General features: G+C 39.9%; 1 protein-coding gene across 2 annotated transcripts in view; it reads right to left on the bottom strand.

Annotated features, from left to right (window-relative positions):
• Positions 1-18,263, bottom strand: part of LOC311491860 (phospholipid-transporting ATPase IA-like) — a 33,425-nt gene that overhangs the window by 3,037 nt on the left and 12,125 nt on the right. Inside the window, exons 2-7 of one of the 2 annotated variants that reach the window (XM_084549906.1) lie at positions 15,278-15,392; positions 8,146-8,245; positions 6,007-6,105; positions 2,348-2,393; positions 1,993-2,033; positions 638-711 (exon numbers count right to left, since the gene is read on the bottom strand). In XM_084549906.1, coding sequence (XP_084406032.1) covers positions 638-711; positions 1,993-2,033; positions 2,348-2,393; positions 6,007-6,105; positions 8,146-8,245; positions 15,278-15,392 — 475 coding nt within the window. The remainder of the gene's footprint in view (positions 1-637; positions 712-1,992; positions 2,034-2,347; positions 2,394-6,006; positions 6,106-8,145; positions 8,246-15,277; positions 15,393-18,263) is intronic. The other variant, XM_084549905.1, reaches the window with a different exon arrangement.

Here is an 18,263-nt window from a genome sequence, read left to right as displayed (position 1 = left end):
GAAGGTATGGAGAGGGTAAAAAAAAAAAAGAAAACAGACAACTGTTTCAGTTTTAGGGCAATGAGAAGAGCACAATGATCTGTCAGTCCTCCATGATCAGAGGTATGGTTAGTCATCTGTTCTCCTTTTCACAAAACCATTTAGAAAAACATATCCCAAGGAAATTACTGTTTGTGCTTGGATGCTGTGCCAGCATAGGACATTTACTACAGTAACACTACCAAGAGTCCCCAGTCAGATTTTTTGAGGAACTGGAAAACAATATGCACTATATTAGAAGTAAAAAAAAAAAGTCCAAATAGTTTTTGAAAAGGCGAAGGAGGTACGTAGGTCGATATGATAGATCAAATTTAATCCAAAGTCACATTACCACTCAGCCACCTAAGGAAATGATGGTTGCTAGATAAGACTGCAGAGATTCATGTTATATTAAAATACATAAAAGTCATTTTTTTGCACTTATATTATGACTCATTTATCAAATTTTCAAACGCAGGATTTTTTTTTAACCACTTCAGCAGTGTTTTCTGTTGATGCATTATCTAACCATCACTTCTTCAGGAAAAGCTGAGAGAGCAAGAACGGGAGGAAGAGGGAGAAATTCCCTGCAGCCTGGCAGCAGGATGGACTCCTATACCTGGATGACAACATGACAGCGTCCGCAGGTACGAAATCAGTGCCATTTACTCTAATAATATCGCCCGTTTCAACCTGTGAAAATAAACTGGTCACTGCTGAGGGCTGCCAGTACAACAGCATAAAAGAAAACATGAGCTCAACACGAGGAGTAAAACATCACATCTGGAAAGAGAGAGTAAGGAAGATGAAAAGTAAGTACATCAAAGCACTGAAACAGCTGGAGTCTTTTTTTTTCCTTCACTGCTGAAAAGGTGCATACGTGTCCCATCATTCAAAGACTAGAAAAAGTAGAGTTCATCAATATTTTAAATCAGTGAAAATGGTAAGAAATGAGTGGCAATAATGTAACAAATGGGTAAGTTTACTAAAGAATAAAAACAACAACGACATTTTTGCAGAACAAAAGAGAAGTTTATCATTCTGGCCTCATTCATTCTGCCCAGAAAGAGTTACTCGATAAAGAAACTTGGAGGCCAAATAGAAATTTGGGACAGAAGCTGCTTTTACAATATGCATGAAGAAGATGCAAAAACAATGAATTATTTAAAACTTGGCTTTTTGGGAAACCTTCTGTGGGTATAAAAAGATGGGACATTCATATACCAGCAAACAGCACTGAGATACAAGAACCCCATAGTGTGACAATTATCTAATCAGGCCCTGAACCTTGCTCTTATATCATATTCTAACTTTGATGTTTTGTTTCATTTTAGTTGTTACTACAGTTTGTGCATTGGGTATCTGTGGGTTTACAGGACCTTGTGTTTGTCTTAATATATCGGATATCTATGGTTGGGTAATCATCTCAGGAGTTGCAATAGCAAAATGTTTACACACATACTACATATCCTGCTGTTCACCTTCTCAAGAAATCAATTATCCCGTATCGCAGTGAGCAGGAAGAAACATTTAGCTTATGTTGCATTGCTTCATGCTGAATCCAGCTTTGAAATGACAGAGAAGCATTACAAATTATTAAACAGTCCAAATGTACATAATTTCTGCAGTGCCTGGTGTTTTTTATCTCCACACCCTCTGATTTTTGCTGAATTTGTTTCAGCCACGGCAATAAAACTGTTTATGAGGGAAGAGAGGAAGCTGCTCTTTGTCCTCCAGCATCGCCTTGTAAAGGCCGTTCACATGGAAACACTGGATTAATTAGTTCAGGCTGGACACTAGAGGGGTCAGAGTGTTTGTATGTGTGTGCACGGAGTGCGTGTAAGTGAGGTTTCTGCTCATGACAACAGCACAATCAGTGGCCAAAACTTTACAATGAATGATACGGTTTCTGCTGTAGAGGAGCAAATGAGAACTGGTTAACATGGCCATTAGTGACACGTTGCGGCCACATACCTTCTCCCAGTGCACAATCTCCCAGGCACCATTCCTCAGCACTGTGGTGAGTAATGAGAGAGAGAGAGAGAGAGAGAGAGAGAGAGAGGGGGGGGGGGGGGGGGGGGGGGGGGGGGGTAAAGTGTGAGAGAGGAAGTCGAAGCAACAGAGGCAAGAAGAAAAGTGCAAAGCAATAGTTAGAAAAAAACTACATTCATTCTTCACTGTCATATGTTACAATGCAAACCGTTTTTATTAAGACTTAATCACTTAATGGTAACATCAATACTTCCATGCTACACTAAATACTGTGGTATGTTTTCTAGTAGCACCAAGAATATTTGGTCCTCACTGAAGAACAAAGGCTTTTCAATACCTTGGCATTCCTTTTTGTTGACAACATTGTCAGCATTGTGACGTTTCTGAAAAGAAAAAAGAAAAAAACAGCACATTTCACACACATAACGATCTGATATACATTCATGTCGTAAAGGTCAAAATTAATAAGGAAGAGAAGAGCAAATGAGAGAGAATTTGTCAGATCTAGACCAGGAGGAGAACTATCCCTGAATCAGAAATCAATGTGACGCACATTAGAACAAAACAAGGGCGAAAAGAAACGTATGATACAAAAACTAACTATCCTGGATTACAGAAAAATCTGCTTACTACATTTTATTTGCTAAAAATGAACCAAGAAAGTGAATGTACACCATAATTTACTTAGCGGATAATATTGTCAGTGGGGCTATGCAACATTTTCAATGTACAGACTCATGTGATTCAGTATTTTTATCCAAACTATTCTACAGTGCAATCACTGGATTGACTTTTCACACGTGTGGCCTTAATTTCGTTGTACCACAATGACAAATAAAGACATTCTATTCTATTGTAAGAAATCCTGGTACTGCTGATGCTTACTACAGCCCAGTCACAAGATAAGAAATTGATAAGTCCTTTACAGTGTTACAGCAGCAAAAGGGATAGAAGAGTAGCACACAGGATCAGAACAAACAGTTACATAAGCAAAGTATAAGTAATAATAGTATTTAGTAAGAAGAGTGCTCTAGAAAAAGTTAAATGGGCTACCAATAATTTAAATTCCTCAACTCTAAGTTGGAATTGCACAATGGAGATATAATACATCCCCTTGGTAAAGGGAAAAATCAAAGAAAAATAAAGTAGTGAAGTTAATTTTGTCATGGCTCACAAATCCCCATCCAATAAATAACAGTTAAATTGCTGGTGGTGCAGATTATGCTGATTTAATGAGTCAAATATCTCAAATGTGAGGATTTGCTACTTTTCTCAGTGTCATATGATCATAAATCAAATATATTGTGACTGCTAAAAGGAAATTTGATGGTAGGCTCTTTTTTTCCGGACTAGAAACATGTATAATAAAAAGAGAAATCAATTCATTCAGACCTGCGGTACATCACATTCACAGCACGTCTGCCTACAAACTATTTATATTATGTGTAATAACATCAAAGTACAAATCAACAGCATTACTTCCCCTCATGTCCCTCTTGTTGGCTGAACAGCCATGCAATCAACTGTGACTTCAACAGCTGATTCCAAGAGACAGCTTGTCAACTAGCATCACGCTGAGTAATAATGTGTGGCTGCACCCATCTCATATAAATGATCGCTGTGCTTTAAAATCTGGCTCCTGAAAGCAACGTGTGCTGCATCTGATTAGCAAGGAGACGACACATCCACTCTGCTAATTACGTGTTTACTAGAAGAAAAGATCCATTCTCATTCAGTCTAATTTAATTTAAAACTAATCTGGTTAGTTTGGCTTTTTTTTTTACAGTAGCTAGTCTTTGCGCAACTCAGTGAGAAAACCTAGCTAAAGGTGAAGTGACACATTTTTCAAACATCCGTCTAACGCTACAGCCAGTATCTTGCGATTTTGTCTCATGAGAATTTCTTCCTTCTTCCTCCTCTCATTTTATGCTCCAGTGTGTCTGTTTCTTATACATCCACTCTTATCCCCACCCTCCTCCTCCTCCGGCCTCCAGCTGAATCAAATTTGATTCAATATCCCTGCAAAGTGCTGTAGTGTCTAATGAATAGGCTGGCTGTGTCACATGGCTCCAGCCTTTCACCAACTCCACTGTGCCCAGAGAAAAGTTTGCAAGTAGAGACCTTTACAAAGCTCATTCATCATCGCTGTCAGCTAATTTCATTCATTCACACTATTAGGCCTGGATGCACAGACCCTCCTCTATTAGGTATAGGAGGAGTCAGACTCTCTTTGTATTTATATGTTACTCCACAACTTGTACTGCTTTTTGGTCCTCTCAGATTCCCTCATTGTCTCACTTACTCTCTCCTTCTGTCCTGATGGAGTACAGGAGATACTGTATTTAGATGATGTGTGTAATCACAGTGCAGCAGAAGGCACGTGGCACAGAGGTTATGCGTAAATACTGCAGTATCAGGCCTCTGTAGACTCCAGGCAAAGAGGGAAAATATAAAAGCAGTGAAAGATTAAAGCAGCAACGGCAGCATTACCTTGATTAACCTGCTTATAATGAACGACTTCAGCATAAACCTAATGAGACAGTGAGTAGTAGTGAAGGACTTTTAACTACTCAAGGGCAAAAACAAGTGGTACTGAAAGTATTAAGACACTGTTATTGTGAAAAAGCGCAATGCACACCATTGTGAAATACACTGTAGATCAGTTTCAGAGTATTATATTTCTTTTTTTTGTTTTTGTTTTTTAAAGCTGAAATATAGCTATTACTTCAAAAACTCAGCCTGCTGCAGCAGAGACAGCCAGCCACACGGTGAGGTACGTGCTGCATTGTGTGTGTCGGTAGTGCATGATTCATGAAGTTAGGGGTCGATGTTGCCCTGTCAGGTCAACTTGTGAGGGACAGCACAGTACAGGGAACAGACGTGTGTGCAGGTGACCTTCAGCAATAAAGACGGAGTCATCACCACTCTGTTCCTATGTTTTTCACAACAGGCCAGGAGAAAATGTGCTGCGCTGGTCCTTTCAGCACGAGATAGAAGCTAATAGTATAGAGTAACTGTCCACTGGGACCTGCATACAGGATCGCATTGCAGGGTCACTGCAATACAGTACAATGCAACATTCTCTCACTTAGTTCAGACAGACTTGAGTGGATTACTGTAGAACAGCACGGTATTTTGAATTTAACTTATTTTGACCAAAAACAAAGGACTTCTGAAATGAAGCCGTCGTCCTGCCTTTTTCAAGCATCTGTTCAACAGCTCAAACTTGCTTAGAGGCAGACAGTTGTTTTGTTTTGTTAGTGCTAACTGCCTTTGTACATGAGCACTCAGTATGTAGGTTAATTGACTGAATCAGTACTCTGGGTGCAGTAGGCACAGCTGTGACCTCTGCAATGAGTGTATGAGTGTGTGTGTATGCATGTCTATATGCTGGTGAGTTTCCTGCTGTGGTCACATAACCATCACTCCTTCCTTTTGGTTTCACAGTTCAGCACTCAAAATGCACCGTTAGAGAGAGAGAGAAAAAAGGCCCCGCATACTCTGTACGTAGGCACAATCTCAGGTGTGCATCAGTTCAAATGAGGATATTGACCTAGTTTTGATTTTACTTTATGTATGTCATGTACCCAGACACTTGAACTTTGTTAGGTAGTGTTAATTGCATTTAGTAGTGGAGTATATTGATGGCAAATATGGATGACTCTGCACAAACTGATAAGAAGTCAGCCACTAGAGCAGATATTGTGCTGTATAGAATCAGTATCCTTACTATCTGCAAATATTGAAGACCATGATGCTTTAGAGCAAACGCAAATCGGTCCTTTGGAAGTATGTCGATTGCCTTTCGATAGTTGCTGACTGCATGATTTCTTTAATCAAGTATTAATTCCCGCAGTAACGATGTTTTTCTAGGTCAGATGATGGCTCACAGGTAATATTACCTTTAAGCCAACATCCTTTGTATGATACACGATACAGCGAACAGTATATTCGAGCATCGAACACATATCAAACAGTGCTTGAGGTTTGTCTTACCAGATCCTCAATGATCTCTTTGACAGCAGCCACCACGAGGATGAAGAGCAGCGGCACCAGCGTGGTCCAGCGACCAGTCGGAGACACATCTGGGATTTGCTAATAGAGAAACAATAAAAGGACATTCAGTCAAATCTTGGCAATCTTTGCTCTAAAAAAGTCTCTGGGCACATTTACTGTGCAAAATAAAGCAAAGAACAATCAGTATATGTCGGCTAGCATCCAGTAAAAGCATGGCCGAGAGTGTTGGCTCGCATTACATACTATTTTTCAACTAAATTAAATGCATCTGAGATCAACATACATGCAATTGCTGGCAAAATATAAGCTCTATTTTTAGTCGCCCAGTTCTTGAATTTTGTAAACTGCATTCCACTTAAATATAAATGGAAACTCTGAGGTGTATCCAGCACAAGCAACTCTCTTAGTACTATTATAATGCTCTCATTACCATTGAATGATTAATTATTTGGCCACTTGTGGTTTTTCCAAATTAACAGTCAAATGCCAGTATAATCAAAGCCAAGCCTTGGCCACAGGAGACCGTCACTGTAACACTGCTCGGAGGAAACTTGAACGAAATAGATCTCCCTTCCCTCTCATCTGCATAGATGTTTTATTCAAGGTCGCAACATCGACAGGGCAGGTAATGAAGATTCACACTGGCTGATTTTCAAAGCAGCTGCTTCAAGGTCACTGGATAGAGCCCTTTCCCATCCTCAGAGCTCTCCATTAATGTGTGGTAGGCACGAGTATAGGAAAAGGCAGACTTAGTGCTATGAAGCTTTCCTTTCTTCCATTATTTAATCTTTCCTGGCAATTTCTAAACACCTGAGATGACGATTTCAGCTTCTTTGCATCATAGTATAATAAATGGTGGTTGAGGTTTTAAGTGTACTTAAAAGGGATTAATGTTGATCTACACAGGCCAGCCACTCCAAGCCATCTTAGGGCTAGAAAGCCTTTGTTCTGCTAAATCAAAACAGGGATGCTGAGATGAGTGGCTACAGATGGGTTGTAATACATGACCAGAGACGATAACCAGAGAGACTACATTTACATGTTTTCTTCGACATTAACTAAAATAATTCTGATTAGAGATTCCAACTTAACTGCTTACATGGAGACTAAATTAAATGATGCCATAAGATGAATTCATGTAGATGCCGAAAAATATTAATCAGAAAAGGATTTTCTTGACTTGCACAAAGTTATTTGGCCTCCTGCATAGTGACGACCAAGATGGGCAAACGTTTTCAACAGCGCTGCCCAAATTTAATCCAGGATTGTTCATCTTTTCAACCACTTGTCTGAACAGCGCTACATCCATGTTTCAGTTCCTTGCAGAAACTTGTCACGTCACCTGATCGTTACCCCACGTGGGGCAAACATGCACGGAACGTTTACATGTCTTCCAACCACAGAGCAGCAATCAGATCACGTGTTTACCTGTTTATCAAGCCCTAACATTTTCCTATTGACCAGATTATCAATAGGAAAATATTAGAGTTCTCTCAATCCGGTTAAAACGTCATCCCAGTTGGGTCAAATTAGGCCAGTCTGTTCCTGACTGAGGATGCACACGAGGTATTTTTATTATGAGTGATCTATTTGTGGAATACTAATGTCCATGTAAACACAGCAACTGAAACACTCTGTGTCAGGAGATGTGCATCCTACATGTGGTTCTAAATCACTTATGTGAATGTTTATGTGTGTTGTCCAAGTCCCTGTACTGCAGTGTAGCAGTAGGATTACAAAGAAGTACTAAAATACAGCTATCCAAGGCTAAGCACTGCATATTTCATGGTGATGTAATATGTATTATTAGTGTGTTGAACCCATAGGTAAATGTCGTTTCCTTTTACAGCAGGGACACATGGTATTACATGTATTATTCATTGTGAGGATATAAAAAGTACCGGGCCTGTGTGTGTGCTTATCTGTGTGCATATGAAATTACAGACATGACCTAGGTAAATAGTGGCTAGGTCATGGCAAACAATAAATTAAAAAAAAACACAACTGCACATTAATTAGAACAAGACAGGCTTTTGAACAGGAGAAGAACTGCACGCCATGATACCTACCTTTGTATTGTATGTGTGTATGTGTTTAATGCAGCTAAACACATCTTACCTGCAGGAGCGCAATGAAGAGGAAGAAGGCGTTGGCCGCCCTCCTGAACTGCGAGTAAAGGAATCGAGGGAGGAAGGTGAGGACGTTATATTTGGCTGTGCTGTAGACCGGATCAAAGCAGCAAACAAGATGAAAGGTGGAGCCGGGAGACAAGAAGGGGAGAAAACAAAATAGATAAGATACCAAAATCTGTTGATACAAACACAAACAAACTGACTGTAATATATTAGATTTCATGACCGATATATAGACCTTATATTTAGATAAACCTGGATTATTAATAACCACTTCCTTGTCAAACTCTTCTAGGAGGTCCTTGCAGAGGAGTGTGTGTCGATGTTTGCATGTAAGACGGATGAAAAGCACAGACTCAATGATCATACGGAATATAGCAGGAAGAAGGGACCTGGATCAAAATGGCTCCTGGCAAATGTGAGCTATGTTGCCTGTGCTGCAGTGGGGATACTGGTGATGGTGGTGGTATACTGAGGCCCTATAGGCAGACCTCCAGCAGTCTGATTTACAGCTGCGTTAAAGGGCCAGTCAGAACAGCCACTTTGCGAGATATATGCCATGATGTATGCCAAGCTGCTGGCAGCGCTTTGCCTGCTCGCGCGCACACAAAAGCCTTCAGACATGCACAAGCAGAAAATCAGAGTATAGCCTACAACTCGTCTAAAAGCGACGAAGCATATGGAGATCAACATCAGTGATATCGCGCTTTTACTCCACTTACATTGAATCATGTTTGACAAGCACATTTTCCTGCATTTTCACTCGAGGCACGTCCACAAGCACAATGTAAAGATATGGAAAAGTGGACCAGCCTTGAACTGAGTGCCAAAAAAAAAAAAGAAGCCTTTACAGTTACTGTCATCCTGGCAGCCTGATACAGCGGAGGTGACAAAGTGACAAAGAGCAAGGCATTGTTCTGACAGCATCACAGTGTAATACCAGCCTCAGAGAGAAACAAGTGTCAAGTAAGACCAGCTTTCTTTCCTTCAAGTCTAGACTTTGGAATAATCAGTTCAGTTTGTGTGACACAAACAAGTCATTATATATGTGTAAATGGTAAAAATATATATATATATATTCTATTAAAGATTAACTAAACAGAAGAGAAAAATAAAATGATATTTAACCAAAATGATATTTGAATTTATGGCATTAAAATATTACTTTGAATCCGATTTGCATTCAGTTTTATTTCTGTCACTGTCACAGACTCAGAAAATTTCAGTGTACAGAGTTGTCTGCCACACATCTAGGGGCCGTGCCACAACTAGCAGACGGTTGGCTATTTCCTGGTGGACCTCTGTCTTTGACTTTTCTACCGATTCAGCGCTTTGACTCGGGGGCAGAACGAGTGTGTCAGAGGCATCTCTCGGATTTGCTGTCGAGCATAGAGTATCAGGAGACAAGAAAAGAATCAGAAGTGCCGAAAGAAAACAAAACCACACACAATGCTCTTCTTGTTTTACATCGTTATCTCATTGAAGCACACATGTATTTTCTCAAAGACATGATCATCTAAATGGAATAAACTGAAGATCAGCATGATTCAGGAGAGGCCGCCTTTGTACGACAGTCTGTAGCGCTCCATAGCCTGCCAGCTAATTGTTCCAATCTCCCCATTTGACAGATACAGACTTCTGCTACCTGCTGGCATTAAGACTGACTAGAAATCACGCCAACGTCCAAAAAGAATGCTCAAGCTTGCCCTGATAAACTGAAAAGTAAACAAACAAGTTGAGTGAGATGAAAGTACAAGGAAGTAGAGCAAGAATGCATTGTGTGTGACTCTTTGAGTATGTGAGAGTAAGAAAAAATAAGTGTATACTCAAGTGTGCAGAAGATAATTTGAACTGTCATTATTATTATTCTTACCTGCAGAACTTAAGCAATTTCCTTTTTTCTTTTTTTTTAAAGAAATATTTGACCGTGGATCTAGTTTTTAATTTTTCCCTATTCATTCTGACGAGAGTAAATTATTCTATGTCGAGCATAATCACCAGTCACGTACGGGAGCCTAATACTTTCTATTAAATACTTTGGCATTCATAATTTAAAGCCCATAACAATAACATGAGTGCCTCCATACTTGTGAAGTGAGACCCCACTGGGTATTAAACACCTAAGTGCTAATGCATAGTTACTTCTATAGCATCCCCTGAGATACAAAGACATAGTGGCTAGAGCGCTGATGCAGGTTAGCCTAAAAACACATCTTTGCAATGCATTCGTCATATTTTCTTCTCTTATCTTTCAGATGTCATGAGTGTAAACTGTAAGGCAAGCCAAGTCTAATCTCTTGTTAGTCCAGCACACGGAATAACTTCCTCCACAGAGGCAGGGCAACACAACATTTCTTAATGGATGATTATGGATATTACATTTTATTTCCTGGCAGCACACTGAGGGTCAAGATTATATTAGAAGAGCACTTCCTATACTCACATCCAGATATCCATATTATAGCCACGAACCAGAGACCAGAGGACATTCCCTCCACAGTAAAAAGTTTATCACTGTAAGTATAGTGAAGTCATGATGATTGCTGTTTTGGTTTGTCTAAAATTTTGTTTAAACATATGTGTTGATACTTAGTTAGAAGTAGGGGTTATACACACTGGCTGACTAATCAGTTCGTAGACTGACACTGATTAGGTGACAATAACAACATGGAGCCCAGTGGGTCCTTGCAGTAAATCTGTTCATCAACTGTGTGGAAATAAGTTACTAAAGATGAAGTCCATTCTACCGTGACATGCAGAATATGTAAGTCAGTCATGAAATACAACAAAAGTACGACTGCATTACACACTCATCTGAAAAGGCATCCACTAACGCTGGCAGAGGAACGGTCTAAATCCTCTCGACAGGAGTCAATTAACAACTTTGCCAAACGCCCTGCAGTAACAGAGAGAAGGAGACGGCAAAACAACAATTTGTTGGTGAGTTTCATTGTGGAAGATATTAAATTTTTAGCTGCAGTACACAAAGAAGGCCTCAGAGATGCACTGCATTTATTTTAACCCTGCTACACTATCCCATCTTATAACACGCTATTGTTACTATATTGAATACTATTAAATGCCACTGATGGTGCTGAGTTGCAGCCTGTTTTTATATAGACTATACATACCTGCAGCACACAGGATGTAGCACATGAGCTGTCTGGTCTCTGGTCTCTACACATTTCATTGTTGCAAAGCATTACACTCTAGCGTGCTTTTATTAGTGACGCCATCAACAACTAGGCGTTGTCGATTTGCTCTGAACAGGGCTGCTGACTTTATTTCCTGTTAGTAAGTCATCAACCACAATTGATCTGGATATGTGAAATGTTTTTATGTATCATGGCTGCTGGGAGCCTTTCATCTGTTGTCTCGTGTGCATAGTTATAATAGGGATTTGCAGGATACTCAGTTCACATGCCACTGTCATCACTGCTGTCACCCATTAAAGCTGACTATCCCCTCTGTCTATCTGCATGCAGTAAAGATTTTATAGCAGGTCTCTTTTTTATGTCAGGCACCAAAAACATGACTTTGGAAAACAGTGGCAACAAATATACAAGTGAGCCTAGCAACATGAAATAGAGACAAGAGAAGATGAAATGGTAAGGGAATTCAGTTGTAGCAGTAAATCGAATTGTAGCAATAATTGGTGAAAAACAAAACCTTTGACAACGTTGAACTAATCTCAACTTGGAGGCGAGGTGACTGAGGCGACGACCAGCTGATTGACACATGATGCAAACACAGAGTAACTTTGGTTTCTTGTCCAATTTAGGAGGATGTTACCTAGGCAATCAGAGCCCTGAACGTCCACTAGCAACCAACTTTCAGCTACAAAACCATGAACGACAAGCAGCTGGCTTTATACGTGGACAAGGCTTAATGGTTTTCATTTTATATTGTTTTTTTATTGATTATTAATAAAGCCTCTCTCTGTCCCCTCCTTAAGCTACCAAGCAGTATAATGGGGAACCTCTGCCTGCCGGAGGCCAGCAAGAGTTATCAGAATCCGTTTGACCACAATTGCATCAGCCAAGGCTAAGAGCTAGCTGTTGTAGCTTTCGCCATCACGGTCGACTGGCACAGATTATTTGCAGAGGCATATGACTTGGCATGAACAACGACAACGTAGGCCCATCCTTGTACCACTAATTTTGTATGTAAATACAACAGCACGCATAGGTCAAGGAAGTCGAATAACTGGTTATACCAGAGGTGAATTACCTCCTGTTACATGAACCTGAATCAAACATATGCTAGTGTATGCATTTGTAACTTGCACACAAATATATTTTTCAAGGTTGAAAGTCTAGTATGTAGTATTATAACAAGAAGTTCAAATTTGACATAAAAATCCACCCAGTACATTGAGCAATACGTATAAATGTCATGAGTAGTTCATGTGATTAAGTGAGTAAGGCAAATTAAGACACATTGCCCGACACAAAGTAATTTGTATGTGAGTGGGTCCTTGTGTCCATGTCTGTCTGTGTCCATTCAGATCTCAATTGTCCCTTGTTTTCCACACAAGACATCCACATTTCATGGATGCTCACCAGTAAAATGGTTTGCACAGCCACTCCTGTTTGCCACGGGAGAAGCTGTCAACATCTCAGTAATTAATCACCTTTACGTTACAACCAGATCTGCCAGCAAGCAGAGCAGCTGAACAAATAATCCGCAGCAACCCTTACACATAATGCTACAAGCAGGGAGCATACATGACATACAGTATTCTACTGCTGCAGAGGGAGAGAGGGGGATCAAGTGAAAGCAAGAAAAGTGTGAGTGTTTTCTGTCTGCTTGTAAGACCAGATTCACCATTTATCACAGACCCTGCTCCTGTAAGAGTCTACACAGGTCACTCTGAGACAGGAACCAATTCCTGTTCAACAAATTAGATCTTTAGAGCAGCCTACAGCCTGCCTCTTCAAGGCCTGAGGCAACTGTTTGGCCAGATTTGAAAGTGAAAAGCTAAAAGGACAAAGGGGAGCTATAAAAAAACAAGACACAGCTTGGATGTGTTGTTCAAATTCGTTTCTGTAAAAACTGAGCTGCAAACACTCAGTATGTACAGCAATAGTCATGTGTGTGCAACAGTATTGACATCAGTCTAGAATATTAAGAATGGTTGAACTATTTAGAGCCTCTAGTACTTTAAAAATATAGGCAGAAGAGTTCTTTCATAGAAAATGCCATATTACACAAACTTATTTGATTGAAAAAACAGTAATTTAAACATCATCTGTATGGTACTCCAAACTGGAAAAGCCTTGACTGTGTATGTTTGTTTGCTGTGTATGTGCGTGATAATAACTAAAACTTATGTCACATAATCATAATATCGAAACTGTATCTAAACTATAAAAGGAGCTTAAGAAAACAACCAAATAAGTGAGAATCTGCTTTCATTTTCATACAGTTGAGTAATTTAAAGGAAACAAACTGTAGTAAGGAATATATTTTGTGCTTTCCTAAACCGCTTGCATCTGTTATTTGTTATATGTCAATACACAAAGTTGACCAAACAAACGGCCATTACTACTCCTGTTTAGCTTTTGTTATGTCTGTGTAAGTGCATACATACTGTATCTGAAGCTGCTCATGCAGCAGCAATGCTAACGGTAATATTCCTTGACAGAGGACAGTCTGACCCAACAGTCTTGGCCTTTAATGCTAAAAGCAGTGCACTCCTACAAGAGGAGCAAAAGGATAAAAAAGGCCAGTAGGGAATATCTCCACTAATGCGGTGCTGGTGATGAAAATCTTGCCGGTATTTATTAAATATCACATGGCTAAAGGGGGCTGTCAGGGCTGTACCTGTGGAACATCTCTCTACTGCACCACAGGACAGTGTTTCAACTGTGGCGCTTGTACTAAAAAGTGAAAAATTCAAAAGGATTTTAAAGTGACATAGGTGAATGCAAGATTTCAAAGTGAAAAAAATTGCAGATACATTTAATATTTACTCACTGGTTTGCAGTCGCAACAGAGAGTTCAGAAAATATCTACAATATGTGCTTAAAATGAATGGATTGTTCGCTTTGGGAAGCATGCATTGGGAAGTGTTGACCTGGCAGGCATTTCAGTAGTAGCTGAGCAGCCAAAACATTTAATTAATTTCATTTTTTTTATATAGCATCAATAATAATCCACATAGTCTCTAGATGCTTTACAGAACCCAGAGTCTGAAACCCTTGGTGCAAGCACTGAGGCATCGAAAAAATCATTTTTAACAAGGAGAAACCTTGAGCAAAACCAAGTTCATATAGGAGGACACATCTGTTGTAAAGCCAGCCAGGTAGAGAGACAGAAAAAAAAAAGGAGGAAGGACAGAAGAGAAGGGAGGAAACGAGAGCAGAGAATCAGAAGGAGACAAATTCATGCATGCAGTATGTCTACATGATACAAATACGAGTACATGACACTACATGACGCGTGATATATTAGAGATGGGTAAAAAGGATGAATAAAGACAGCATTCATGTCTTAATTCACCAACACAGGCATGTTATCCTGCAGGTCACCATGAAAAACACAATACAACTCGAAAAACTATTTCATTTTAAGTGACATGGGAAAAGCTGGTTTTAGGGGTCCACCTTGTGTGGCTGACACGAGGCTTTCTTTGTGGCCGGCAAAGAAAGAGGCATACATATTCATCAGCTGTACATACAATACATACAGTATGTTTGATATATCTTTCGATGGAAAACCGATAATGGTTATGTTTGTTCCTGATTTCACTCGGGAACAAAAACCTTTTTGTCCATTGTTTTGCTATTTTTTCTTAGGCATCATTGTGGTCGCACTGAGAGTAGATGTCATTTTGTTTCCTGCACACAAAAGATCCAGCTAAGAGCACAATTTCCAGCTCAGTTAGTGTAGCAGGAAGGTATAATTGTGTACCATCAAACATTACTACATGCCATTGACTCAGTGCAACCAGCTTTAAATAAATATCACCCTAAATATAACAGCGTTCTGCAGCTCTTTTGTTATTACTGAGCTCAGTGAAGGGAAGAGGAAAGCATCAGTCCACTTCCTCATCTGTTTACACAATACATTGGTATTTCCCCTTATGTACAGTTTTCTATAGATTCTCTCCTTACCTGACTCGATTGTTGCAGAACTTTGTGAACTGTGGCTGGTTGAGGTATATCAGTCGGGCATCTTCTTGGTCAGCCAAGGATGTCTTTTCTGATGTGTCCTCAGTCTTTTCATATCCTGCAGCATGTGAGAAAAGACATTTCATAAGTTAAGAAAAAAAAAAACTCTGCCTTGAGCACAAACAAAACTAAGATGAAAAGGGTTTTTGAAGCATTTGAGTTGCCACGTGTCAAAAAGTTCCCAAAGGAGTCTTTGCAGATTGGAAAAGGAAAGTCAGCAGCTCTTACACTCAGTGAGCTCTATGGAGAGTTGTGTTGACCTTGATGGTTAAGATTCCTTAAGATTAAACATTATGCAGCTTTTTCAGACAACGACCTGAGCAAGTTTGTTCATTTATATCACTGTGATGGCTGAAGCTGGCATTGTTAAATGTCTTTTTGTAATAATTTTTAAAAGAATATGTCTTTCACCGGGAAGTGTTTTCAGTTTGCCTTGCCTTTATTTCATTGTGTTCGTCATGGAGTGCACCATATATTTGTCTAACCATTAATAGCAGGCTACAATCACACAATGGATTTGATGTAAGTCAAACCTGCCTCATGTCTGGAGCAATAAAGTGGTAGTATAATGCTCAAATTCTTACCGAAATCACCTGTTTATGTTGACTCATACATCAATTGCTCTAGTTGTCTGACGGTACACTTCACATGTCATCTTTTCCAGGCACAAAATTTTAGTTCAAGGTGGAAATACAAATAAAAGAGCCAAAGGAAATATAAACACCCTCAAAAACTCAGAATTCAGTGATCGCTCCATGTGACTGTTTGGTGCCCTGTGCAATAATTAAAGCAGGGAATTTCCTGTCAAGATCAACTTCCTGCTGACAAGAGTGCCCAGAACTTATCAGAGTGGATCAGCTGCAGCAAACTAGTGTCAGAGGGACGACATTCAACAAACTGCATTCCTGGATAGTTCTTCATATTATTTTTAGTATTCTGACTAAAGAACCACCATAATAAGTCACCAAGAACTTGACCTACAGTCAAACCTGCAGAGCAACTTTGTTTTGAAGCATGAAAACAGATAAACTTTCAGTGCTCCATTATCATACTGCTTTGATCTGACAGAAACAGAAATGGTACAAAGATCATCTCCTTGGCTGGCTAAAGTGCTTTTTTTTTCTCCATTGCTGCAAAAGCGAGGCACAGCACTGCTCCCACCAAGTTCAACAAGGTGGGCTGGAGCCATGTTGGCTAAATACGCACATCAACTAAGGCCTGTATGTGGGTCGCAAAGATGTTAATGCATGTTTTTGTTTTGTTGTTATTGTTTTGTTTTGTTTCCTTAACCACACAATTATTTTTTGAGGCATTTCAGTGTCTTACGAACGCGTCACAGATCGTGCGTTATCTGACAAGGATGTCAAGAGATCTCTGCACGAAAATTTCTCAAGACAAACGTTTGAAGCCGCTTTCTGCAAAAACAGATGGCAAGTAGGAAACACATTATGGAGCAATAACTGATAGCCCGGTTTTTGCGTGCCATTTTGAAGTGAAAGAAGTTCAAGCTTTGAGTCAGGCTGATTTTGTAGAGGTAAACAGACAAACGTTTTACCAAACTGAAGTATCATTTAAAGCTGAAACATGCGCCACTTCCACATAGGCAGATTTGATAGGGATACTCTTGTTTATATGAAATGAAAGTTCCTGGGGTTTAGATTTCCCTATCCTCATGTTTTAATTGATAGGTCTAGATTAGTTCCTTCAGCACTGCCAAGAGCACTACAGTAACACTCTACAGTCGACAGTATTCCAAGACTCTCAAGTTGCATTCATGTGATTCAGTGGGTGCTGCATGGCCTTTTCTAGTTTGTAGTTGTTGTGGCGTTAAGGAATATAAGGTGGTGTGGGTATACCATAGGTCACACGACTAGAGATATAGTAAACCTTTGAGTTTAAAATGGAAAGAAAGGCCACAGACAGACAGGGGCATGGGTAAGGGGCTGCTGGATTCTTCAAAGATCAACAACAACAAAACGCAGTGTCATGAGGCAGTGTAACCAGAGCCTCTTCCGGATATGCCCCAGTTGCAATCGGTGCCCTGAGCCCCTGCCGGCTGTATGTCTTTCATGTCATGTCAAGAGGACTCGTAGTAGAGGACTAACAGTCTTCAAAGCAGTGCCTACACTTTCACCACTCTTTATTTTCCTCTTTATTCTCACCTTGCACTTTCTCACCCATGTTACACCAACCCCGAATCTAAAATTACAGCTCTTGATCCAGTTGGCTTTGCATAGACAAATGCTGAGGAGTGACTGCCAAACATCATCTCCTGATAGTTTCTCTCCATACCATGTGCTCCAGAGCTAAAAATAAATGGCCTGCTGTAGTCGTCTGGTCAACAGGGGAAACGTGGCTGGGCTGGGCCCTGTTATACAAGGCGTCAGATGAGCATAGGTGATTTACCGGATTAGCGTGGTGGTAAAATAGTGTGTGGACACCGCAACAGTAGATTAAAGGGTGTTGTCCACTTCTTAAGTAGGTTAACTTCCTTCCTATAGACCAATAAAGATGATGACGCATGTTGTCAATAATATGAAGTCAACAACAGCAGTGATTCTTATAGTTCTATCTACATATACTTATTAGTCCTGGAAGAAGAGTGTAATATACTATATGGATTTACAATAATGTGGTCTCATAAAATCCATCCTGTCCACATAACTTTGCAATTGGGTGTTTCCTTCTTGCAATGAGGTAACCTCCCTTATCTTTACTTGTTGTGGTTCCATCCGAAAATTAAAAGAGAATTTGTTGCCAAGTTCTCACCTGGTAACCTTGGGACAACATGTGATTAGGAATGAGTAACAGCACCGAGCAAAGGCGAATGCAAGGGCACTGTCTCACAGATATGCTGCCTGAATGTCTGAGTCTGGACTGGGTAAGGAGAGAGCTACTAGATACAACTATACTGACAAGATTGTTGTAC

The sequence above is a fragment of the Chelon labrosus genome (genome assembly GCF_963514085.1).
Source record: "Chelon labrosus genome assembly, chromosome: 8".
In the NCBI taxonomy this organism is placed as follows: Eukaryota; Metazoa; Chordata; class Actinopteri; order Mugiliformes; family Mugilidae; genus Chelon; species Chelon labrosus.
This window is presented reverse-complemented; position numbering and strand designations above follow the sequence as displayed.